Raw genomic sequence first — 27,719 nt, forward strand, 5'->3', positions numbered from 1 at the left:
TTAAGCACAAGATAAATCGTCAGATGTTGATACCTAGGAACATGACGCAGCTCTCCCTTTCCACTGCTGATCCTTCTGAAGACTGGGGTGTCTTCCCTCTACTTCCCTTCCTGAAGTCTACACTCAGTTCCTTGCTTATACTGGTGTTTCTGTAATACCACTTAACTGGCTGATCTGTCTTGCTTCTGTACACCACCTTGTCACCATCTGAAATTTTGCCAACAATAATTATGTGGTTGACAAATTTAAGATGCTTTTTGAGTTGTGCCCAGCCACAGAATCGTGGGTGTAGAGAGAGTAGGGCAGTGGGCTAGGCTTGGTTCCTTGATGTGCGCCAGTGTTGATGGTCACTGAGGAGGAAATGTTATTTTCCAATCTGCACAGACTGTGGTCTCTCAGTGAGGAAGTCAGGGATCTAGTTGCAGGGGGAGGTGCGGATACCCAGGTTTTGGAGCTTGTTGATTAGAATTGACGGTATGATGGTGTTGAACACTGAGCTCATTTTCATCTTCAATCTTTTTTATTAATTTTCCAACAGAAAAACAAATCAGAGGAGAAGTTTTAGCAAACACATAATACAAAAGGCGTAGAAATAACAAAAAATACTGTCAAGGTCAACTAAATATGTTAAGCTGTTGTATATAGTATATAAACAAGGAACCACAACTCCACTTGACAAATCATAAAGAAAAAAAAGATTGGAAATTTTATCAATAAGGAAAAAAACCCAGCTAAACTAACCTAAAACAACAAAAAAAAAAGATTGGGCAGTCCATTTGAGGATAAAATTAGAAAAAAAGAAGAAAGAAAACATCCTTCTAGTCATCGCTGAACCTTTGCGGATAAGGAAAATTTTTCCTTAAATAAAATAAAATTTAAATCATATGAAAATATTGAATAAAGGGTCACCAGACTTGCTCAAAGTTAAAAGATGTGTCAAAGGTCCGGCTTCTAATTTCCTCCAAACTTAAACAGGACATAATAGAGGAGAGCCTGTTTAAAAACAGTAGGTGGATTAGAATCTTTCCAGTATAACAAGATAGCTCTCCTAGCCAGTAAAGTTGAAAAGGCTATCACATGTTGAGCGGAAGCAGGAACTCTACCTGTTTCCTCTGGAATAATCCTAAAGATTGCTGTAAGTGAATTGGGTTGTAAATCCACAGCTATAACTTTTGATAATATTCTAAACACATCCCTCCAAAAATTATTTAACTTTACGCAGGACAAAAACATATGAGTTAGAGTAGCCACCTCAGCATTGCATCTGTCACAGGTAGGGCTTATATTAGAAAAAATATGTGCCAATTTATCTTTTGACATATGGGCTCTGTGTACTATCTTAAACTGAATTAGGGAGTGTTGTGCACAGATAGATGAATTATTAACTAGGTAATACACTTTTACTCCATTGATCATCTGCAAGTGAATGTTGAAGTTCTATTTCCCAAGTAAGTTTAACCTTATCATTGGGCGTCATACGTGCATTCATTAACTATTTATAAATAATAGCTATTAATCGTTTTTGAAATGGTTTAAGCTGAAAAATAGCATAAACCAAATTTGATGAATAAGCCAAAGGATAGTTCGGTTAAAAAAAATCACATAAAAAAAATTCCTAACTTGTAAATATCTTTTAAAAAAAAAGTGTATTAGATATATAATATTTATCCACTAGCTGCGAAAAAGACATTAAACAATCCTCTGAAAACAAATCTAAAGAAGTTTTCATTCCCTTAGGTTTCCATATTAAAAAAGCCTTATCCAGAGTTGATGGTTTAAAGAAAAAGTTAGAATAGATATTACCAGAGAGTACCACTGAGCTGCAGTCAATAGACAGCAGCCTGACATGGGTATTACTATTGTCCAGATGGCTGAGTGGACAGCCGGTGAGATTGGATCTGCTATAAACCTACTGTGGCAATAAGCAAATTGCAGCAGGTCCAAGTCCTTGCTTCAGCAGGAGTTCAATCTGGTCTTGTACAAACTCCCAAAGCACTTTATCACAAACAATGTGTGCTACTAAGCGATTGTCATTCAGGCAGCTCACACCGCTGCTCTTGGGCACTGGTATATAATTGTCTCCCATTTGAAGCAGGTGGGACCCTTGGACTGCTTTAGTGAAAGATTGAAGGTGTCCTTGAATGGTGAGGGTTCACCCTCTTGAAAGACGTTGTGATAGATAGATAGATACTTTATTCATCCCCATGGGGAAATTCAACTTTTTTCCAATGTCCCATACACTTGTAGCAAAACTAATTACATACAATACTTAACTCAGTAAAAAAATATGATATGCATCTAAATCACTATCTCAAAAAGCATTAATAATAGCTTTTAAAAAGTTCTTAAGTCCTGGCGGTAGAATTGTAAAGCCTAATGGCATTGGGGAGTATTGACCTCTTCATCCTGTCTGAGGAGCATTGCATCGATAGTAACCTGTCGCTGAAACTGCTTCTCTGTCTCTGGATGGTGCTATGTAGAGGATGTTCAGAGTTATCCATAATTGACCGTAGCCTACTCAGCGCCCTTCGCTCAGCTACCGATGTTAAACTCTCCAGTACTTTGCCCACGACAGAGCCCGCCTTCCTTACCAGCTTATTAAGACGTGAGGCGTCCCTCTTCTTAATGCTTCCTCCCCAACACGCCACCACAAAGAAGAGGGCGCTCTCCACAACTGACCTATAGAACATCTTCAGCATCTCACTACAGACATTGAATGACGCCAACCTTCTAAGGAAGTACAGTCGACTCTGTGCCTTCCTGCACAAGGCATCTGTGTTGGCAGTCCAGTCTAGCTTCTCGTCTAACTGCAGTCCCAGATACTTGTAGGTCTTAACCTGCTCCACACATTCTCCATTAATGATCACTGGCTCCATATGAGGCCTAGATCTCCTAAAGTCCACCACCATCTCCTTGGTCTTGGTGATATTGAGACGCCTCTGTTGATCTGGTGATGTTGGCCTCTGAGACAGATTACAGGTGTAGTTTTATTCACCTTTTCAAAGCATTTATAAATGGAGTTTGTCTCATCTGGGAGTGAAGCATCACATCCATTCATGATGTTGAGATTTGCTTCGTAGGAAATAATGGTCTGCAAACCCTGCCAGACCTGATGTGCATCCAATTTCATCTGTAACCTCAATCAGATTGTTTTTTTTCTCTATCCTTGAGATAGCCTTCCATGAGCCATACCTGGAATTCTCATATAGTTCAGGACAGAACTGCTTAGCAACATTTTTTGTTTCTTTTGAAAGGTTAGGCAAATTAATTTGCCTTTAAGCTTGTGATTTTTTTTTTAACCCATACTGATGTGTCCCAAGTATTGCTGAAATATTCTGCAGTGATAAGCAGCTTGAATACATGTACTTCTAAATGAACCTGTGTTTTGTTTGATCTTGAGTACACGTTGGTCCCTTTTACTCATATTTGGAAAACTGTCAATGTTCATTCTAAACAATGCCAGCTACATTCATTGTAAGTGATGCGTTTGCTTTTATCTTTGGAGCTTTGAAATGCTGACCAAGCATTTAAACAAAATTCAGCAGTGTAATTTGTGGTTGAGAATGAATAGGGTGATTATTCAATCTTCTAGTCTACAGCTCCTATGTTCAAGCTTTTGACCAGAACAGATTTGACCCGAGCTTTTTTCAAATTCAGAAAGATAGCTTGGGGTAGTTTAATACATGAACAAGTTAACTTGTAGATATTCATTTGTATATTGACATGTATAAATCATTGTTATCTGTTTATCCATTTTCCAAGTCGAGGAGAGAGGAGGAGAAATATTTTAATTTTTTTTAAAGTAAAACGTACTGTTAACGAATGGAGGAGTCAGATTCAGTGATGTCCCTTTTTATCCAGTCAGAATTCAAAATAGCAAGAAATCAAAGGAGTGAGTCAAGCAGCATGGATAAGTTGATCTTTAGTTTTAATTTTAAAAGATAAAAAGAAATACTCAGGAGTTTGCATTGCATCTCAGATGCAGATTGTTTATTGTCATTTAGAAACCACAAATGCAATGCAGTTTAAAAAATGAGACAGTGTTCCCCCAGAATGATATCACAAAAGCATATGACAAAACAGACTACACTAGAAGATCCACGTAACGTTTGGCAATCCCCAATCCAGAGTCCGGAGAGGCTGCTGCGTATTAATATTGCGCTACTGTCTAGCGCATTCCCTAGAAAGGAGCTCCAAATCCACCAGACAAACAAGACCAAAAATTAAAGCTACAAGACCTGCACAAAACCACATAATTACAACATATAGTTACAACAGTGCAAACAATAGCATAATTGATTTTAAAAAAACAGACTATGGGCACAGTAAAAATAGTCCAAGATGTTAAAGGACTGTTTAAAACTTCACAAAACATGCTTCATGGCCTACTGTGTTCCTCCAGCATTTTGTGTTGCTTTGGGTTTCCAACATTACAGAATATTTTGTTCATGAGTTAAACAATGTTTTAGGCTGAAGACCCTTCAGTTTTGACAAAGGATCTTTTGAGCTGACTATCAATCTAGCTTACTTCTGGTGCTTCAGGGAAGACCTTTGACATTGATAGCAGAAAACAATTTGTTTCTCCCAAATGTGTCACTTGATACTTAGTTATGAATACTGCTAAAGCAGGCTTACAAAGTGTTTTAAATGTCTTATCATTAATGGTTGAAAAGGTAGACTCTCAATTTGGCGGTATTACGAGCCTGTTGGATTTGAATGTGGTCATGAGCTATTAAGTGATTCCCAGATTTTGCAATGGAGCTTGCAATATAATACATGACTAGTAACTGGAGCAAGCAATTCCAAGAATGGAGACTAACGCATTCAGTCATTTTGCGCTTAAAAACAAGCATTCAGCTTCTGGGTATTATATTACTTTTTAAGATAATTTTGAAATGTGATGTTCTCTTACTGACTTGCAAGATGGATCTCAGTTTTGCTTTTTATAAGTAGTTCTTTGAATAATGGACCTGGCCATGCTCTAATGGACTTGAGCTCAAGGTCTGAGAGGTGATGACCAGTTAAAGAGAAGGGGTGGTGAGACAGGAGTCGTGTGTTTGCTAGACTGAGGGGACTAAAATGACAGGTCATTTGTACCAGGTAGTGGAGGAGAGCAGGAGTTGAAGACAGTGGCAGATCAGTGGAGACGAAGAAGTGGGGAGGGGGGAAAAATGGCATTTGAAGGTGGAAATCGGAGACAGGTGTTGGAGGGAGAAGGGCAGAAACCAGTGCTAGACTCAAGTAAAGGAGGCAGTGGAAACTATTAGGGAAGTGCTGAATAGGAGGTGCAGTTGGAACCACAGTGTGGGGACAGTCGTGGGGGTGAACTGTGTGTGCACGGAAATGGGAGAGGGTAAACTTGGGGATTGGCAGGGGGTGCTGAGAGAAAAGGAATAATCATGAGAGAACTGGAGGAGAATCTGCTCAGGAGAGCAGGGGAACATCCCAAGTTCTTACCCCCCTCCTCTGTGTTTGATGCAACCTCCCTGTCAACTTGTATCCCTCCTCAATCCCTTAGGCTTGGCACTTACTGCCTTCTCTTCATACTAACCATCTTGCTCCTCTGTCCTGATGCAGAGTTCCTTTCTTCCCAAAATTGTTGTTCGGTGCACTGTTCTTCCAGCAAATTGTTCTGGAGGAACAGCAACCTGGCAATTGCTACTGCACGTTTCCGCATCTGCTGCTCTCAAATGTAGGTTAGATGCTTTGACTTGGGATGTGGGGTGCAAATCTTAATATCCGATAGCAAAAATTGAAGCAGAGCTTTCCAGTGCATTCAGGCAGCTATGTTAAATGACAATATGGCCCACATTGTTTTTTTATCAATACAGCGCACCATACAATAACAGTATGCCTTGATCGACTCTTCCTATAAGACTTCTAAGTGTAAACTGCTTGAAGCATCCCATAGCAAGTCACTAGTGTTCTCATCACCCACAAGACTATTCTTTCCTTTTTCTCCTACCCTTCATTAAAAAAATACTGCACCCAACGAATCAGACCTTAACCAGAGTGATCAGGTTCTCAAAGTTTGCATGCTAATTTATTAGGTTTGGATGACTTTAAATGCACAAGATGATGGATGTAAGCTCCTGATGTGTAAAGCATGCAGATTAATTCCAGATTTTGAAATGAATTTTAATTTCTATAGCTGCCATGGTGGGATTTGAAAGTTTTTCTCCTGAATTAACACCACCTACTCCTTCCCTCCCCCAGGACAGGTCTTTAGGCTGACTCTTCAGTAACTACTAGCTGTTAATTTTCATGACTCTGCTTTTATCCTTAAGGTTGGCTGCAGATTTCATGAAGAGTGATTATTTGTTCCTTGCTGTTGGTCAAGTGGGAGGAGCCTGTGGTGACGTACAGCAGTCTGTACTGCAAGTTGACCAGTATTCCAAAAGGAACAAACTAATTGAAATCCTCACCAATACAGGTGTGTCTTTTTCACCTACAATCTGCCCAACTATAATGAAATTCAGGGAGAGGAGATGGATACTGCAAATAATTAAATGCGTATTTTGGAGGGTAGAGGTAATTTAACTTCATGTGAACACATTTTTACTAAAATTAATAATTTGGTCAAAAGTAGTTATTTTTGTATAATTCTATGGAATATTTCATGCAAAATTACCCCATGGATGGAGATGTAAATTCCAATAGTGGCTTGTAACATAAATTGTATATTGTCCAGCTATTACCTACCTGTGTTTGTTAACTTTAAGTTGGCTTATCTTTAAGCAATGTGGTCCTATCATTCTAAAAGATTTATCCTTGCCATGATTGCATCAAGGTGAAGGATTAGTATCTCTGCAGAAAGACAGCTGAGGTGTTTTGTAGAGTTACCACCGATTTATATATTTTTTATATAAATGCTTGGGGGAAAAATTTAATTTGTCAAATAAGCAATTTTTGACTTCCCATTTGTGTTTTGGGGATTAGGACTTTTGCATGAAAATATATATTTTTATCATGATGACTTTGGTTATAATTCAAGTTACCCTAACATACATGGACTCACACTGTGTGTGTGTTTGTGCGTGTGTGTGTGTGTATATGTATAGATGTAGGAGAGCGCATTTTTAAACTACTTTGCTTTGGGTCTCACTTCCTAGGTATTGAACGGACTATGATCTTTGTTGATACCAAAAGGAAAGCTGACTTTCTTGCTGCTTTCCTTTGTCAAGAGAAATTCCCCACAACAAGTATTCATGGGTAAAGTTTTTGCTTTCACATTTCTCTAATTCACATATTTGCCTTTTGCCTGTTTCTGCTCTTGAGTGTGACATGGAAATTTATCATGTTTGGGCTAAAATTCCATCAACCTAATTGATTCTATGCAAACCAGTAAGCTTGAAGTGTTCGTTGCCTTAGAAGTAAATAAACTGTTAGAATATTTGAGTGATTTGTCTTCTACAGTGGAAATCACCTCTCAGATTTAGAAATGGACTTGAGAAATCTTGCTTGCCTGGTTCACTCACCCTTTTCTCATTTAGTCCCTCCTTGACCCATAGCTAAATGATTTTATTTGGACAGTATTTTATTGCTCCATGTAGTTTATAGTTGGATCTTTGATTAGTTTTGTAATTCTTTGAGTTGTTTTTGAGGGTATTGCAGAGTAGGTAATTTACTATTACAGTTACTATTTATTATTAATAAGTGCACTTAAAGGGAGTGATTTTCCTTGTTGCAGTGCTATAGACTTTGTAATAAAGTGTTCTAGATTTTGACCTACTGATAATGGAAAACTTTGTGTGAATAAAATTCTTAAATTAAAACTTTTTTAGTACTTAAGCCAGTTTATTGTGTTAAATATTCTTGAGTTGTCTTAATCATTTTTTGTTTTGTTTTTGACAACTTGGAATGGAAACAAGATTCTAACTTAAAAAATAGTTTGAACCATTTAAACTCTTGCCTCTCAAGTTAAAGCATGTCCTTTTTTTTGAATAGCTGATGAACAGTTGGCCTAGAGTTGCATAGAAAGATCATGGGCTAGAATCTTATTTCCTTGATGTGCTGAGCTTAGAGGAAATTTTTTTAGAGAGGGCAAGAGCGTAAATGAGGGTGAGGCAGCTGGAGGAGATGGAATCTTGTGTCTAGAAACGATACAGTATAGATCATGTCTTTTGTAGTAACACCCCTTCACTAGTTCAACCTCTACCAAAGGGGGAGTTCTCAGCTTCTCCAGTCTCTAAATGTGGGTAATTAATTCCTAAAACTAATTAAGTACCATCTGGCATTCAAAATGTTGATAGATACTTTTAAGTGTGGGGCCCAGTCATTAGTTTGCAAAGGTTTAGCATAACTTTTTTTTGGATATTCCACTTACAATGAAGCTACAGATATTTTGCCTTCTCGATCAGACCTATCATCTCATGAATAATGTGCATTCTCATCCCTGCCCTTCAGAATTGTATTATTTTATTCAATATTACTTCATTTCTTGTACTATAATCAACTGCTTCATTTGTTTCTGAATTTAAATATTTTCCATTGAATTTTGTATTGAATTTAGTCTGCCACCTTTCATCTAGTTCATAGTTTGCTTTGAGGCTGAAGGTGAGAACTTGAGTTGTAGGTGCAACAGTAAGTCACATGAACCATTAATCCTGCACTGCTGTTTAAGGTTGACATTTTCCTATTTGTTCCATTTCCCTTCAGTGCCCTTGCTAATGCAATTGAATGAATTGAAGGATTAGGAAGTGTAATGTAATGGGCAATGCTTCGTTTTCAAAAAAACTGCTTCTGTTTGCTTGTACCAAAAATGTTGTTAATTAATAGTTCTAAATTTTCTGCTTTTCTCTTGAGCTATCACAAAAGAACAGTGGCTTCGGTCATTCTTGCCTTTTTTTTTTGAGGGTTGATGTGAAGGAACAGCAATGTAATGTAAGTGACTTATTTTGCAGTGATCGAGAGCAAAGGGAAAGGGAGATGGCACTTGGTGACTTCCGTACAGGGAAGTGTCCCATTTTGGTGGCTACGGCAGTGGCAGCTCGAGGATTAGACATTGAGCACGTACAACATGTTATTAACTTCGATTTGCCGTCCACCATTGATGAATACGTTCATCGCATTGGACGCACAGGTCGTTGTGGACATGTTGGCAAAGCAATATCATTCTTTGATTCAAATACAGATATGCCAATAGCACGTGCCCTCCTAAAGGTCCTCTCTGATGTAAGTACTGTTTTCAGGAATAATTTTATGATAAGAGTTAAAAAGAGAAAATTGAAGACCTGAAAAGTAGTCCTCTCAGCATGCTTCCAGTTCCCAGTGATTCTGAATATAGGAGCAGGGAAGTGGATTACGTGGTTGGACAGATGATTCAGGAAGAAGAGGTTTGGGTTCCAGAGACTTTGAAACCAGCTCTGGAGAGGGTGGAATGATGGATTCTGGCAGTAAGAGGACCAATGTCCTACTGAGGGTTGTTGTGGGTAAACTTACACTAGGGTGGGTAAAATTAAGCTAGAATAACAATACTGTGGGGATGCAAGCAAGATTCTTAGGAGGAGAGAAATGAAGAAAATGTAGAATGCAAGAACAAAATCAGGAGTGAGAGGCAGATAGAACCACAGTGTGGGAGCAGGTGGCAAGAGCAAACCTGAAGTACTGCTATTGTAATGCAGGAGGCATTTGTAATGAATTTAGTTTGTACAAATAGGGCAAAGGATAGTGGAGTAGAAACACTTAGTGAGATCAAGTACAGTTGTGAGAAATTGTCTAGACTCGGAAAGTGTAAAGCCCACTTGGATGATGTTTTAAAAACAGCATAGGAATGAAACCAATGTAGGAGTAGTATACAAACACCCCAGCAGGAGCCACACTGTAATAAAGGATATCAGTAAACAAATTCTAGCTTGCAATAGTTGTGGAAACCTTTAATCTTGTAAATTTTTAATCCGGTTGGAATGAGATGGCATTTGGGGATGGGGTAGGGAAGGCAAAATATTGAATGCTTTTAGGGTAGTCTCCTAGATAAGTGTATTTGTGGGAACAGTGAAAAGATGATCTTGGATCTGGTAATGAGTTCCTAGGCGGGTTTCATAAATACCCTCAAAGAAAAATTGCCAAGAATATTCAGTTTTAGATGGTAAAACTTGGGTTGGAAACAGTTGTGTTCAACTTGGAGGGAATTACGATGGAATCTGTCACAGTAAAATTCGTAGGGAGGGATTAAACTTGTGGCCAGCCAGGGATGTTAGAGGGTACTAAGCTGAAAGAGGAATGTATGCAGTACCCAAAGTTGGTGATGGGCCTAGAGTTTGGGATATAATTCAGCAGGCAAGAAAGATGATACCATCCCTTGAACTTTATAGCTTTGGTTTATTATTTTCTGTGAGGAATGTAACAGTTACTTCAAGTATTTTTAAAAGAAAAAAGAGTCCCAGTGAACTCCTGGAGAATATGACTGTGGAGTAGTTATAAGGAAGTTATAGTTTGTTCATAGTCAAGCAGAATAGAAACCGGCCCTTTAGGCCATTGTACCCATGCTGATTATCACATAACCAGTTATACTAATATTATTTAGCAACACTTGGTCCATAATTGTCTTGGTGAGTCAAATACCCTGTGCTTATAGTACAAGATACTGCAAACACCTTATTAATTCTGAATAACCATAGAAGGCAGTTAAATATTGTCAGCATCACAAGAGAATTATGATTGCACAAACTAATGAGGCTAAAAGTTGTGAAGAAGGTTGTCAAGTTTGTAGCTGATGGTTTGCATCTGATTCTAATGTATATCATTAGATGCATTAATTATAAATTCAGTTACAAAATTCTGAACTCCAGGGCACTGGAAAATCATTTATGATTCCTGCAAGAAGTGGGTATAGTAGACTTAACAATTTTCTAACAAAAGTTTAAATTAAAGTCACGAGGTAATAACAGCATTCTTGGAAAATTGTAATCTAATCAGCATGGTGCAATGAAGGAGAAATTTGTCAGACAATTTGAGTTTGAAGCATTGATCAGTGTACAGAGGGGAACTAATAGACGTGTTGTATTTAAGCTTCCAGAATATATTTGACAAGATGCCTCATTATCTTGTGGGAATAGCCCATAATATTGATGAGCAGCATATTAGCATAAGCAATTTGACTAATTATCAGGAAAGAGTGACTGAAAAATAAGGGGATTATTTTCATGTTGATGCCCTTTGACCATTTGGGTACCATAGAGATCAATGGGATTTGGGTACCATAGAGATCAATTGTTTGCAATAAACGTTAATGACTTGGAAGTAAATGCATGTGTCATTTGTAGAAGGGAATGGGGGAAAGATAGGTGAAGAGGCAAGATTGGAGAGATGGATCAGATAGATGAGTGGACCAAAAATTGGTAAATAGATTACAAGATAAAAATATGTTCACTTTGGGAGAGTGAACTAGACACTGGTATTACAATGGAATTTGTTGGAAATTGCAACATTTCAGTCCTTGTGCACAAAACAATAAGTAATTGGGGAGGCTAATGGAATGTTGGACCTCATTTCAAGTAGGTTACAATATAAATGTAGGGAAGTTCTTTTGCAACTGTAAAAGGCATGTATGGATGTTTAGTCCCTTAAATTATTTTGGGAGAAGGTTCAATAGGGTGATACTGGTACTTGGAGATTGCCCTTTTGAGGAAAGGTTAAGAGGGTTGAGCTCCATTCATTGAAGTTTAGAATTAGAACCTAGAATGCCACACAGCTCAGGAACAGACTTTTCAGCTATGATGTCTGTGCTGATCATGAAACTAATTTAAACTGCACATCTAGCTGCAACTGGTCTATTCCTCTGTTCCCTGGGGGAATGGGGCAGGAATGCAGATCTGAAGAATGCAGAATCAGCCATGATTCTTAATGATAGAACAGGCTCTCGGGGGTTGACGGCCTATCCTGTTCCTCTTGAATTTAATCTTATTAACATTAAGTATTTTTTGTTTGTGGGTTATAAGAATACAGATCAAAGGAAAACACGTTTTTAAAGAAAAGTTTATAGTGTTTGTCGATCATGATGCAGATTAATAATTATACTTAATTGTTTCTATAGGCACAGCAAGAAGTTCCTGTATGGTTAGAAGAAATTGCTTTTGCTGCTCATGGAACTAGTTACCATAACTCCCTTGGAAAAGTCTTTGCTTCTGTAGATACACGCAAGGTTAGTGTATATATAGGTCAACAGTGAGCACATTGTTTTTATAAGGTCTAATTCTTTTTTTGTTCTTGCTATCAAATGTTTTGGATCAGAATATTCGTTTTTGACATCAACCAATATGCAGGTTATCTGTTCTTTGGCCCTGTTAGGTATTCCCTGTATTTATTTGTCATTATCTTCCTTCTCCATTGTAGCATGCCTCTATTCATTAGGAAGTACTGCTAATTTGAAGCAAACATCAACTTGTATGGAACATTTTCACAATGATAAGCTTTCTCCAAGTGATGGCTGCTGACCAGAACACCAGAAAGGCATGTATGGATGTTTAGTTCCTTAAGTACCACCGCCCCTGGTAGCGTACTTGTGTGGAAGGCATGCCAATGGCTATATATACTTCATTAGGAAATTGAGGAGAATTTGGTATAGAGACTCTGAGGCACAGGATCACAAGAGACTGCAGAGAGTTGTGGACTCAGCGAGTTCCATCACTGGCACAACCCCTTCCCACCACTGAGGAAATCTTCAAGAGGCCTTGGAAACCTCACCATCTGGAACACTTCCTCTTAAGATCTGGAAGGAGTCTAACGACCTATATTCAACAATTCAGGAATAGGTTCTTCCCCCCGTTATCAGATTGGGGAGAAGAGTTGAGCTGCGGTGATAGGGGTTATGTCAGAGGTATTGAAAGGAGGCTCTGTGGAAGAGAATGAGATTCCCAGATGGTAAGTTGCCTCTTGGGTGCTAGGGTTTGGGACATCTCAGCAGGAGGGTGAACAGCCAGAGGTTGTAGTTTAAGTAGGTACCAATGACATGGGTAGGAAGAGTTCTGCAAAGGGAGTTGAGAGTTGGGTGATAAGTTAAAGGATAGGACCTCCGGGGTTGTGATCTGAGGATTGGTACCTGTGCCATGTGCTAGTCGGCCAGAAATAGGAAGATTATACAGAAATAAGATTAACATGTGCCTAAGGAATTGGTGCAGGAGGGAGAGCATATGATTTTTTTGATCATTGGGCTTTTCCAGGGAAGGTGGGACCTGTACAGAAGAGATGGTTTGCACCTGAACTGGAAGGGGAGGAATATCCTAGTGGCGCATGCAAATTGCTGGACCAACTCAGCAGACCATGCACCATCTTTGAAGAGAGTGAACAGTAGATGTTCTGGGCTGAGGCTCTTCAGATTGGAAAGGAAGTCAGAATAAGATGTATTATGGTGGACGGAGGGGAGGAAGAAGTGCAGTGATAGGTGAAACTGGGAGGAGTGAAGTTAAGAGCTGGGAAGTTGGTGGAAGAGGTTAAAGGGCTGGAGAAAGGGGAATCTGGGAGAGGACAGAAGAAGGGGAAGGAGGAGGAGCACCGGAGGGAGGTGATAGGCAGATAAGAAAAAGTGAGAGGAAACAAGAATGGGAATGGTGAAGGGAAGAGGGGAGAAACTTTGAGTATAAAGCTTCTATGAGCTTGTCAGAATAAAAGATAAAGATAACAAGTATAGAGAACCTTGGTTTCTCAAAAGGTTGAAATAGTACAGCGTGAATTTACAAGGATGTTGGGACTGGAAGACCTGAGTTGTAAGGAAAAATTGAATAGATTAGGACTGTATTCCTTAGAACGTAGAATTTTGAGAGGAGATTTGATAGAGATGTACAAAATTAAGCGTATAGTTAGGTAAATGCAAGCAGGCTTTTTCCACTGAGGTTGGGTGAGACTACATGGGGTGAGACTACATGGGTTAAGGGTGAAAGGTGAAAAGCTTAAGGGGAACATGAGGGGAAACTACTTCACTTGGAGAGTTGAGTGTGAAATGAGCTGCCAGCACAAGTGGTGCATGCAAGCTCAATTTCAAAGTTTTTAAAGTGAAGTTTGTATAGGTACATGGATAGTAGAGGTATGGAGTTCCCAGTGCAGGTCAGTGGGAGTAGGGAGGTTAGAAGATTTCATCAAGGACTAGGTGGACTGAAGGGTCTTTCTGTGCAGTGCTTTTCAATGACTAGAAGTACCCAATTAAACTAATTCTACATCAATTTCCTCCACCGCCACCACCTTCATATTCTGTCCCTCATTTTTTACATTTGGGAGAATTTAGTGGTTCATCTACTAATTATGTCTTTGGAATGAGGGAATTGGAGAACCTGGGGGAAACTCACATGGTCACAGGAAGGACATGCAAATTCACAGAGCTAGAAGCCAGGGTTGAACTCAAGCTGCTGGAGATAAAAGCCGCCCCACATGGAGGAATAACTTCACCAGGGCTGATAATTCACCACCAACTTCAAAGGCAAAAAGGATGGCAAAAATGTTGATTTCTTTTTTTTTGCTTAAAAAAAGAATTGTTTGTAGGATTTTTTAATCAGACCACAAGTTATTTATCAAACAAGGATGGAGGTTATGTATCAAATGAACAAGCTACAGATTAGACTTGAATACAATAGAACAATATAGGTTAAAGGGATTGAAATACTTAATTTTATCCTGAAAGATATGGACTACATCTGAACGGAAGCTTTGACAAATCATTTCTAAGTTTTTTTTAAAAAAAAAGTACTCTAAAGAACATTTTTAACTTCACAGGAACTTTTATTTAAAAGAAATACTGTTCAAGAAATCCATCATGAAATTACATAGAACACATTTATCTTGATCAAAATTGTACGTACTTGTGTATTTCACATAAATAGCTCATGACCCCAGTCAGTTTGGATTGGCAACAACACATCCTCCACCTTGTCCGTAAGCAGACAAGGCTGTGTGCTTAGACCCTGCTCTACTTGCTTTATACTTAGACTGTGAGACCTAGCACAGCTCCAATGTCATATTTAAGTAAGCTTGCTGATGCTACTACTGTTGTTGATGGTGATGAATCAGCATATAAAAGGGAATTGAAAATCTGGCTGAGTGGTGCCAAAACAACAACCTCTCTCAATGTCAACTGGACAAAGGAAATGATTGACCTCAGGAGGAGGAAACTGGAGGTCCATGACCTACTCCTCATCAGGGAATTGGGGGTGGAGAGGATCAGCAGTTTAAAATTCTTTGGTATTACAATTTCACAGCATCTGCCCTAGGTCTAGCAAGTAACTGCAATTACAAAGCAGCACGGCTTTTTTTAAGAAGTTTGCATAGATTTTGCATGACATCTACATTTTGACAAACTTCTATAGATGTGTAGTTGAGAGTATATTGACTGGCTGCATCGCAGCCTGGTATGGAAACACCAATGCTCTTGTACGGTATGGCCCAGTCCATTGCAAGTAAGGCACCCTCTGCTCTTGAGCACATCCACATGGAGTGCTCTTGCAGGAAAGCAACATCCTTCAATGACCTTTCACCACCCAGGTCATGCTTTCTTCTAGCTGTTGCCATCAGGAGGCCTCAAAAGCGTGCCATCAGATTCAGGAACATTTATTATCCCTTGAGCATCAGGGTCTAACTTCTAATTACATTACTGAACTATTCACAACCTTTGGACTCGCTTTCAAGGACATCTCAGCTCATGTTCTTTTGCTTATTTATTATCATTTTTATTTTTTCTTTTGTTATTTGCACATTTAGATTTTTAAACACTTTTTTGGCTGCCCTGTTAAGTGCAGTCTTTGATTCTGTTTACTGCGATTGAATGTCAGGATTGTATATGGCTTGTACGTAGTTTGGTAATAAATTTACTGAACTTTGATTCCCAAGTTGAAGACAGGAGTTTTGTTAGAATTGCTGTCAAATCCAATGATTTACAAACAAAAAACCCCATGAAATTAGTATTTTTTTCTCTGCTTAAAAGCAGCTTCCAGGTTGATGATTTCATAAATTTATCAGCCAAAAGGGCATCTATTGTCTCTGAAGGCAGTATCTAGGCCTTGGTTAATTGCTTGTGTGTTTAGGGCCACTAGAGACTTTGTCAAAGTTACAATTCAGTGATGAGGTAGGTCCTGCATTGCCATCTGAAGCCTTTCAGATTAACTTTTAAAATAAAAGCCCTGTTTCATCTAGTGGATGTATGGGGACATGATGCAGTTTAGAATTGGGTTTATAACCATGTGAAATTTGTTTTGTAGCAGCAGTGTAAAAATAAATTGCTTTAAATTACAAAATGGAATAATGAAGCATTCATAAACTGTCCTGGAATCTAATGGTTCAGTTAGACAGTGTGCTGGAACATTTTGAAGAACTTTAGGATAGGCAAGTCCCCAGGTTTACTGTGGGAAGCAAGGAGAGAGATTGTCGTCCTCACTGGCCACAGTAGTAGTATCAGATAATTGGAGGGTGGCATGTGATATTCCTTTTTTCAAAAAAAGGGAGTAAGGATATCTCTGGGAATTATAGACCAGAGAGTCATACTTAAGTGGTGGGCAAATTCTTGGATAATATTCTTACAGTATTAGCATTTTGGAGAAGTCTGATTAGGGAGAGTCAGCATGGCTTTGTGAGGAGCAGGTCATGCCTCAGAGCCTGATTGATTACTTTAAGGATGTGACAAAGCACATCGAAGGTGGAGTGGTAGATGTGCTGTCGATGGACTTCAGTAATGCATTTGATTAGTTTTGCCTTAGTTGGCTCATTCTGAAAGTCAGAAGGCATGGGATCCAGGCTTGCCCATAAAAGGAGCAGGAGGTGGCAGATGGTGTTTATTGTCGACGACCAGTGGTATACTGCAGGGGTCTGTTATATGACTTCTGCTCTTTCTGATTTTTATAAACGACTTGTGTGGAGGAATTGGAATGTTGGTTAGTAAGGTTGGAGGAGATGTAGATAGTGTCAAAGGTTGTGATAGGCTACAGTGGATGTTGATAGGTTGCAGAGCTGGGCTGAAGTGGCACATAGTGTTCACTCGAGGAAAGTTACATGATTCAGTTTGGAAGGTTGACCTTGAAAACAATACAAGGTTAATGGCAGGATTCTTAGTGTGGAGGAACAGGGATCTTGGAGTTCACGGATCCCCTCAAAGTTGCCTCAAGCTGATAAGGAATTGTTAAGGAATATAGTCTTCATTAGTCAGGGATTGAATTCAAGCGCTGCAGTGCAATGTTGCACCCCTCTAAAACCTTGCTTGGACCATACTCTGAATGTTGTTGCTTCTGAATGCTTTAGAGAGGGTGCTGAAGATATTTACAGGATGCTGCTTAAGCATGTCTTGAGGATAGTTTGAGCGGGCAAGGGCTATTTGCCTTGGAGCAATGGAGGATGAGAGACCACTTGATAGAAGTGTACAAGGTTGTAAGGGGCATAGTTTGAATGGATGACCACTTTCCCAGGGCAGAAATGGCTAATAGGAGGGAGCATAATTTTAAGCTGATTGAAGGAGTGTATAGGCGTGATGTTAGAGGCAAGTGTTTTTTTTTAATACAGTGGGTACATGGAACATGGATGCCTAGGGTGGTGGTAGATGCAGAAACATTGTGGGCATTTAAGAAACAGACACATGGATGAATGAAATGTGGAGGGTATGTAGGAGGGGAAGGGTTAGATTGATCTTGGAGAAAGTTAAAGGTCAGCATAACATCATGGGCTGAAGGGCTTGTACTGTATTGCTTGATGTCCTTGTATCTGTGAACTCCCCATTGATCACTAAGCTCAGAACTCTGAATATGGGAACCCAGAAGTTATGCTTAGTGAAGACACAAATGGGCTTGTCTGTCACAAAGCTGCTTCGTCTTCTCCACTGATGTCAAATTTGGATGGGATCATGCTTGTCAGTTACAAATTGCCTGTGATCTGGTTGAATGAAGGCAGCATGTACTCACTGGGTTGACTGATGTACTTGGTTCCTGTATTCTTTCTGGAAGCTAACTGAACTTTTATAACCCAAAGGTTGGTGTCAGGGTAGGTAGCTGACTAGTACAAATTCAACGTTTAGTGCAGAAGGTAAATCAAAATGACTATTTTAAGTGGATCAAATTTTGAGTTTGCTTCAGATGGTGATGCTTGTGTAAGAGATGTAATGAAACTAATGGCTGAAATGTTAACTTTCATTTTCTGACTAGACTGTAGGAAAATAAGCCAAAATTGTCCGGCTTTGCATTGATTTTTAAGCTTTTACTTTAGTTTCTTCAAACATGGGCATTAGTGGCATAACTTCAGCACAGGATGGTTGGAATCCAAGTGAAACATAGTTGTGATAATCACTTTAGGAATTTTGTGTCCACTTGAACCACTTTATATAGCTTTTCCTTTTGGTAAAATGTACTGTGTCATTTCAAAACGATGTACTGCTAGATAAACATCTGAATATTGTGTGCTTGCAATTCTAAGTTTAGTCAAAACTTGAAAATCGTAAGATTTTTATCCCAAATGAGAAAGATGGTATGTTATGTGGATTGTCTTTTAAAATGTATGTCTCTTATGTAGTATAAATGATTTCAAACCAGAGTTGGCTTCGGTTATTTTTGTGGTTAAGGTGCAACCATAGTTCCGCAAGTCTGGAACCGGAGCATGTGAACAAACTTCTGATCAAAGCTAACATTGTTACTGAAATTTCTGCTTTTCAGTAAGTTTATTAGAACTTGGAACAGTGCATCACAGGAACAGGCTCTTTGGCACACAATGTTTGCTGAGCCAGCTAAAAAGTAAATGACAAAGTGATCCCTCTGCCTAAACAATGTCCATATCCCTCCATCTTCCTCATACTCATGTGTCCATCTAAACGGCTCTTAAATCTCTATTGTATTTACCTCTATCATTATACCAGACAGTGGATTCCAGGCATTAACCACTTAGTTTTTAAAAAATAAACACACACTTGCCCCTCACATCTCCTTTGAACCTCCCTACTCTCACCTCCAAATGCATGCTCTCTGGTATTGGACATTTCAATCCTGGTAAAAAGATACTTCCTGTCTATGGCTCTCATTATCAGATCTCCTCTCAGCCTCTGCCACTCCAGAGAAAACACACCCAGTTTGTCCAGTCTCTCATGATAGCATGTGCCCTCGAAACCAGGCAGCATCCTTGTAAACCTCTTCTGCTGCATTCTTTCCAAAGCCTCAAAATCCTTCCTGTGGGAGGAGAGGGGGAGCAACCAGACCTGTATGCCATACTCTGGATGTGGCCTAACCAGAGTTCTGTAAAGTTGCAAGATAACCTCTTGACTTTTGAACCCAATGCCTCAACTATTAAAACATAAGCTGCCTTAACCACTCTATTGAACCGTGTAGCCACTTTCAAGGAGCTGGACCCCATGATTTGTTGATCTGCCTCTTCACCAGAGGACTTTGGGTTCAGACCAAGGGAATAATTGTCACACAATTTACTTAAAATTACAAACTGTTTATTAGCAAGCTTGAGTCTCAGTTGATAACATAGAGCTTGCGCTCATAGTCCGGGAAAATCTGCAATCAAATGAGCCCTGAGCACTGTCTGGGGCTGCTTGTTATATATTCGTTACCACATAGTACTCTGATTGTTGCCTGGCATCCTTGATTAGTGGTTACAACAAACAGCTTTCTCATGCAACAAGCACTCCTTTGTTCCTCCATCCAGTACTCTAGTCTTCCCCCTGCCTCCTTCTCTATCTTTTCTAAAACTTCAAAAACCTGGTTTTTGAAATCATCCATTCCTGCCCCCCCTTAACCAAGTCTGTTAATAACCTCAACGTAGTTTCATGTATTGATTCATGCTCTCAAGTTCATCACCCTTACCCATAATACTCCTGGCATTAAAATACCCACACTTCAAACTGTCCATCCCATGTCTTTTATTTTGATTTTTGCCTACCAATACCTTCCCTGGCATCTACCTTCTGCTCCGATCCTTTACTTACTGACTTGGTGCTCCTGTTCCCTGCAAAACTAGTTTAAACTCTCCTGAGTAGCATTAGCAAACCACCCAGCCAGGATATTGGTTCCCCTCCAGTTCAGGTGCAACCTGTCCGCTAGAAAAGGTGCCAATGATCTAAGACCTTGAAACCCTGCTCCCTGCACCATCTCCTGAGCCACTCATTCATCTATGCTATCATCCCATTCCTACCTGCACTGGCCTGTGGCACCAGGAGTAATCTGGAGATTGCTACCTTGAAGGTCCTTCTCTTCAGTTACTTTCCTAACTCCTTATACTCATTACACAGGACTTCTTCCCCTTTTCTGCTTATGTTATTGGTACCAATATGTGCCATGACCTCCAGCTGTTCAACAGCTAGAAAATATCCTGCAGCAACTCCGATATACCCTAGAACCCAGCAGGCAACACTCCGTCTCTTTTGCGGCCGCAGAATCTCACTGAACTATATGAGTCCCCTATCACTACCACACTGCCTGACTTTATCCTTCCCTGCTGAGCCTCAGCTGGTTGCAGTTGGCGGCTGCTGCTGCTGCTGTGCCCTGATAGGTCATCTCCACCCCCGCGCCCCCCCCCCCCCCGCCCACAACGGTATCCAAAGAGCTGTTCCTTTTGCTGAGGGACATGACCACAAACTACATTGGTAGAAAATCTGATAAATTAAACAGACCTGGTTGTAATGAATGACAGTTGCAGAATGTTATACATCTGTCATAATTCTAGTTAATACTGAAAGTTTTCAAAGTCAAAATCCTGCCTGTGACTGATGTCCTTTCCTTTCTTTGTTGTAGATCTTGGGTGTTAACAGAAACTTCAGTGGTTATGAAGCAAGTCCTCCGGTGACATATGGTGAAAATGAAGATGTTTGGGAATAATGCCCACCCTTGAACTTTAAGACAGTGTCCACTAAGGGTTATTAATATTGAAGCTTTTCATTGTTTACCTATTTTATAGGAAGCACATTTGTAAAATTTGTTTACATTTAGTTGCACACGTTTTCATATTTAAGTTGTATCACAGTGGTCAGATATTACAATGTTGATTATTTGTTTTCTGTATGACTTGGGAAATTTCAATAAGGTTATAATAAACTGAAAAACTATCTTCCTTGACTAATTTTCTTGTGCTGTCTCTAAAGGGCAATATTTACGTAAGGCTGTTAACAGTTGAAGCTGCTAATGCAATGTTTGCATTTTTAATAGACATTGATCAGCAGCATTGTGTGGAACTATAATATATCCCTTGCAATAGATGTGACTTTTAAAGGTGATTTTTAAGGGATAGCTGCAGGGTATGGAGGTGGAAAGCGAAGATTTTGGACTTTAGTACCAAAAGAAACAAAGCATGGCTGTTAAAATATGTGGGAGTTTGATAATTGCTTAGATAGAGGATGTAATGGCTCGAATTTATAGGCTGCACTGAGGTCTGTCTGATATCACTTGCAGTAAACATTTGGTGCTGAGTTGATAGGAAACTTAAACTCAGGGAGAATTACAACATTGAGAATCATATAAGAATTGTCCCTTCCACAAACTCTATTCAGAACGCGGTCTGTAATTGGCCCAAATTTTCCATTTGTTCAGCTTCATAATCAAATTAACGGCTAACAAGAGAGGGCACAGTTTTAAGGTGCTTGGAAGTAGGTACAGAGCAGATGTTGGGGATAAGTTATTTAACACAGAGCGGTGAGTGCGTAGAATGGGCTGCCGGCGATGGAGGTGGATATGATAGGATTTTTTAAGAGACTCCTGGATAGGTACATGGAGCTTGGAAAAATAAGAGGACTAGGTAATTTCTAAAGTACATGTTCGGCACAGCATTATGAGCCAAAGGGCCTGTATTGTGCTGTAGGTTTTCTAAATTATAAGACCTAGGAGCCAAATTAGGCCATTTGGCCCATCAAGTCTGCTTCGCCATCCATTATGTATGATGCTTTCCCCCTTGACCCCATTCTCCTACCTTCTCACCATAAACTCTGATGCCCTGACTAAGCAAGAACCAGTCAATCTCTGTTTTAAATGTACACAATAATCTGGCCCCACAGCTCTCCATTGAAATGAATTCCACTGACTCACCAACCTCTGGATAAAGAAATTCCTTCTCTGTTCTAAATGGACATCCCTCTATTCGGAAGCTGTGTCGTCTTGTCCTAGACTCAACCCACTATTGGAAACACCCTCTTCACACACAAAGTTGTGGAAGTTATTTCGCTCTGAATGCTGTTGTTTGTTCTCATTGTTTACACAATTTTTTTTCTCTCTGCAGATTGGGTCTTTTTTAATGAGTTCTGAGTTTTTTGTTGCCTTTTGAGGATGAATCTATACATGAATTGTAGAATTTATACTTTGATAATGTACTTCAAACTTTGAAAGGTCTAGATAGTTCAAAACAATCAAAGAAGCCACAAGCAGAATGTCAAACTTGAGCTAAGTGAATTAACACACACAATGCTAGAGGAATTCAGCAGACCAGGCAGCATCTATGGAAAAGAGTAATGTTGACTTTAGGGGCCAAGATCCTTCATCAGGGCATTGTTTATAAGAGGAGTGAATAAATGGATGAACAGAAGCACAGCTGTATGTGTTATTTATAAATAGTAAACAGAAGCAACATTGGTGCAAATCTATGTTGAACACTGTGTTGGTGCTTGTTTTATATGCTTGTAATCTTAACTTTGCCAAACCTTCTTTGTACATCTCCAAGTCTGGCATTCTTTGTTTTCAATTAGGATAATTTTGTAATGTGTTTTAGTCATAGGAGCAGGTCCTTTGGCCAATCTAATCCAATCTGCTGTCCTGATTTGTCTCATCTATCTATCTGAACAATAGACTTCCATATCCCCCTTCACCCACGTACTTAAATGTCCCTTAAATGTTGATATCACTATCAATTTTTATCTGCATTTGCAGTGTGCAGTTCCTAATGTTTGGTTTACAGTTACTGTTCTATAGATTTGTTAAGTATGCCCACAGAAAATGAATCTTGGGTTGCTTATGGTGACATGTATGTACTTGGTTAATAAATTTTAACCATGACTTTGAGGAATTGTGGATCTGTATTCCCAGATACCACTGCTGCAAGTTTTGATGGCCTTTGTTGCTGAGCCCTGCACTGAGTATTGCACAGACCTCTAGTGATGGGCCTCAAGTCAATGAAGAAAATATCTGCTATGAAGCTGATGTTGAATCCAATTTACTACCTCATCCTGAATACCATGAGAACGAATCTTGACCAGCTTCCCATGTGGGAATTTGACAAAGGGTTTACTGATAATACCCACTGCCTTTACCAGGAAAGTTGATGATCTTACATGACTTCACATGCACAAAGACTTTGACTAACCTTAATCAGGCATTGATACCTGGTCAATTGGAGTACTTTCCAATAGATTACCTACTACTGACATCACTCAATGGCCTATAATTTCTTGGCTTATTCTTAAAGCCTTCTTTGAGGACATCACCATTAAACACATCTGTATGAGGGCAAATTGGAAGCTTTGGCTGACAAAGGTCTGATGATGAGGTTGAGAGATCAGAATGCCCTCAGGTCAGTAAGACCTGCACTTTCTCATGCCATTAGGAAGGCAAAACCAGATTATTCAGCTATTTCTGTGACACTAAAGATACAAGACGTAGGAGCAGAAATAGGCCATTTGGCCCATCGAGTCTGCTCTACCATTCTATCATGGCTGATCCCAGATCCCACAATGCCATACACCTGCCGCCTTGACATATCATTTGATGCCCTGACCGATCAGGAAATGATCAACTCTGGCCTTTTTTTTAAAAAAAAAATGCAGTCTGTGGCAGAGCATTCCAGATTTACTACCCTGGCTAAAAAAAAATCCCTCCTTGCCTCTGTTCTAAAGGGTCACCCCTCAGTTTCGAGGCTGTGCCCTCTTGTTCTGGATACCCTCACCATAGGAAACATGTCCACATCCACCCTATCTAGTTCTTTCAACATCTGGTACGTTTTAATGAGATCACCCCACCACCCCCACATGCACACACATTCTTCTAAATTCCAGTAGGTACAGGCTCAATGCTGCCAAATGCTCCTCATATGTTAACCCCCTCATTCCCAGAATCATCCTTGTGAACCTCTTCTGGACTCTCCAATGACAACACACCCTTTGTGAAATATGGGGCCCAAAACTATTCACCATACTCGAAGTGTGGCCTGACTAGCTCCTTATAAAGGCTCAGCATTAATTCCTTGCTTTTATATTCTATTCCCCTTGAAATGAATGCCAACATTGTATTTGCCTTCTTTACCACAGACTTGGCCTGTAAATTAATGAGACACATGTGGTAGGAAATTCAGACCATAACAGACTTTAAGTACACCCTGCATGTCAAAGGCCGTGACATCTCTCTTCCTGACTGGCTGAATGTCATTCACTCTCAGTTTGACACATGGAACAATGTGTTGGTGAGGAAGCCCTCCCCTCCCTCTAGGAGCAGGGAGTCTGTCTGTCTGCAGCTGATGTGAGGTCAACCCACATAAAGCTGCAGGGCCTGGTTGGGTGCTGAAGGACTCTGCTCCCAGTTAGCAGATTCTAACAGACCTCTTCAACATCCTTGGAAGAGTACACTGTCTCAGCAAGCTTCAAAGTGGTCATTGTCCTCTGTGTCCAAGAGGGCGACAGTAACTTGCATTGACCTCAACAAAAATGAAGTGCTTTAAGTGACGGGTTATGGATTGCATTAAATCCCATCTTCCTGCTGCATTGGACCCTTCCCAGTTTGCTTATCACACAAATTGGCCATAGCTAATCTGCTGTCCTGACTCACCTAGAAAATGGTGCTTCATACGCCACGATTCTATTTATCAACTTCAGCTCGGTATTTAATACAAACTTCCCTCAGAAGCTGGTGGGTAAAGCCCGAAGTTAGAGTCAGAGCACCTTCTGTTGGTTTCAGTGTAATTACCAAAATGTGTTGTGTGCTTGGAAGGAATAGCTTTCAAGCAAGATATGTCAAAGAGAAAGAATCTTTAGCAGTAATCGGAACATGCAGCTAACTTGGTGCACCATTTGTCACAAAATTGAGGTGCAGTGATGATGAATTTGAGAATGATTCTTGTAAAGCCTATTACACTATTGTAATGTGATGCAAGGCTTGGAAGAGCAGTAACTAGCCAGCAACTCCTTATACTCCATCATGTGCTCGTGTATGCATGTTTGCTCAATGTACAATATTCAATTATGTTTGTAACTTGAAACGATTGCTGCAATGCATGACCCAGCCCATTTTGGACATGGGCCATTGTATCAAGTAGTGTGTATGAGTGCATGACAGTTTTCATCTCTAATAAGTGTAGCCACCCATTATTGCCACTCAACGGTATTACCCTTACTGAGACCCCACACCAACATACCATTCAATGCGAAGCAAACTGTTTCATTGGTATATCTTGCAGCATCCTAAAGATCTGCTATCCATACCATGCACAATTTGCACTGCAGTTCTTGAGTTTCAAAAAGAAAACTGAAATCTGTGGGTCAAACTGCAGCTGGAGAAACAAAAAAAGGCAAGTCAACATTTGGGTTAGGACCCTGCATCAAGGTTGAGAGGGAGGAATTGTCAAAATATGACTGGTGTGAAAAGAGGCTGGTATGTGATAGGTACAACCAGCTGGAAAAAGGATGGTGGTTAGTGAGACCAGGTAGGGGATGGGAAAGGTGAATGAAGGAATAGGAAAACAAGATGGATGGGTGAGTGGAAAGAGAAGACCAGGGGTGTAGGTGACCTATGAGTCAAAAATTCGCATCTTCTGCTTGCCCTTCTACATTGATGAGGATGGCTCATTGAAGTGTAGACAGCTGTAGGACACCTGAGCTCTGTCTGCAATGGCCATCTTGACTTCCAAATGTATATCATGTAATTGATTACAGCAAATTGATTACACTTTCAAAACTATAATTCTAAGCAAACTCATCAATTACCTGAGCTGGGACTCAACATCTTTTGCAACAGGGTCCTTTACTTCCTGACCAACAGACTGCAATCAGTAAGTTTAAGACAGCAGCACTTCCATGTTACCTTCAATGCTAGTGCCTCAGAAGGCTGTGTCCTCAGCTCTCTACTTTCCTCCATGCAAATGGGTGGTGGCCAGATTCAGCTCTAACTCTGTCTACAAGTTTGCAGATGACATTTCTAGTAGGTTGAATCTTGAATAATGCTGAGTAAGATTACATGAAGGAGATGGTGAACCATGTGGCATGGCATCATGTTATTTTTCCCCTTAATGTCAGCAAAACACAAGAGAAGGTCTTTGATTTCAGGACGCAGGCGATGCACATGAGCATGCCAGTGCCAAGAAGGTGCACCAGTACCTATACTTTCCCAGGAGGCTAACAAAACTTGGCATAGCCCTTTTGGTCCTTATCAATGCACCACAGAAATCATCCTATCTGGATACAACATGACAACTGCTCCGCCTGAGGCTACAAGGAACTACAGAATGTTGTGGACACAGCTCAGTACATCACATAAGACAGCCAGCCTCTACACTTTTCAATGCCTCAGTAAGGTAGCCAATATAATCAATGACCTCTCCTACCCCAGAGATTCGCTCTTCTCTCCTCCCACTCGGCTGAAGGTACAAAATCCTGAAAGCACTTAACACCAGGCCCAATGACAGCTTCTATCCTGCTGTGAACAGTCCTTTGGTAGAATAAGATGAACAGTTGACCTCACAAATTGCCTCCTTAAGGCTTTGGATCTTATTGCCTGCCTGCACTGCATTTTCTCTGCATCTGTAGGACCTTATCTTGTTTTGCTTCCCCTTGTACTACCTCAAAACACTGTTGAGAAATGATCTGTATGAATGGCATGCAAAATTTGATAAAACACTCAGGTACATGTCAGCACAACTTCATGCTCCCACATTGACCTGCCCGCCTTCAGCCTTTTCCATGATTTCAGAGGCCAAATGCAAATTGGAAAGTGATATCTCATATTCTGTTTGGTTAGCTAACAAGCCAAGAAACAAGTAAGTCTAAACTTTAAGCCAAAGGGATGATAATTGATTCTTTCCAATTTCAAGCAATCCATACCTCTGGTATTCTCCCATACAGAATCAGTCATCAGCCAGTATTTTTTCTTAATTTGTTGATCTTTTTTTTTTGCCTCCTTCTTCCCACCTACCTACTCTAACACTTAGCCGTCCCAGTCCCAAACCCTCACTGGTTCTGCCTGTCTCTCTTTCCCTCCCCACTTGGATCCTCCTGCCTCTATCTCACTACCCTACCCTGCAAGCACTGCTAATGCACTGCCTGTGTTCTTATGCTCCCACTCAGTCTGGATGCGGGGTCAGGATCTGAAACGTTGTCTTGGACGTTTTGCCTCCATAGATGCTGCTTGACCCACTGAGTTCTTGTAGCATTCCTTCCGTTTGTTCCAGATACAGTCTTTGGGCTTCCTACCATGCTTTTTTTTTGCCTAAACCTTGGTAATAGGTTATCTATCCTTTGCTACCGCTGAGGTAAACTCCCTCCCCAAAAACTCCACGGAAATACTTTTAAAGAGACTGCAACAGTATTAGGAGGTGGCTAACTATCGTTTTAAAGGCAATAGATAAAGAAAATCAAAATAATTCAATCTTTCCCGTTTTTGGAAGCAAACTTGCTCTGGTCTCATGATGCAATAATCCTGTTGATTTTAGAGAACTATTCAACTCATATCTCTGGAAATCCAGAGCAACACACACAAATTGTTGGAGGAACTCATCAGGCAAAGCCTCCAGCATTTTGTACGCTGCCTGATCTGCTAAATTTCACCAGCGTTTTGTGTTCTCCATAGATGTTGCTTGACCTG

General features: G+C 40.0%; 1 protein-coding gene across 8 annotated transcripts in view; it reads left to right on the top strand.

Moving 5' to 3' along the window:
- Window positions 1-21,000, top strand: part of ddx4 (DEAD (Asp-Glu-Ala-Asp) box polypeptide 4) — a 74,328-nt gene extending 53,328 nt beyond the window's left edge. For all 8 annotated transcript variants that reach the window (XM_073064443.1, XM_073064444.1, XM_073064445.1 and 5 more), the window contains 5 exons: window positions 6,288-6,433; window positions 7,113-7,212; window positions 8,904-9,174; window positions 12,035-12,142; window positions 20,688-21,000. In XM_073064443.1, coding sequence (XP_072920544.1) covers window positions 6,288-6,433; window positions 7,113-7,212; window positions 8,904-9,174; window positions 12,035-12,142; window positions 20,688-20,771 — 709 coding nt within the window. In that variant the 3' untranslated portion in view covers window positions 20,772-21,000. The remainder of the gene's footprint in view (window positions 1-6,287; window positions 6,434-7,112; window positions 7,213-8,903; window positions 9,175-12,034; window positions 12,143-20,687) is intronic.
- Window positions 21,001-27,719: the final 6,719 nt, after the last annotated feature.

Source organism: Hemitrygon akajei, chromosome 13, assembly GCF_048418815.1.
Source record: "Hemitrygon akajei chromosome 13, sHemAka1.3, whole genome shotgun sequence".
In the NCBI taxonomy this organism is placed as follows: domain Eukaryota; kingdom Metazoa; phylum Chordata; class Chondrichthyes; order Myliobatiformes; family Dasyatidae; genus Hemitrygon; species Hemitrygon akajei.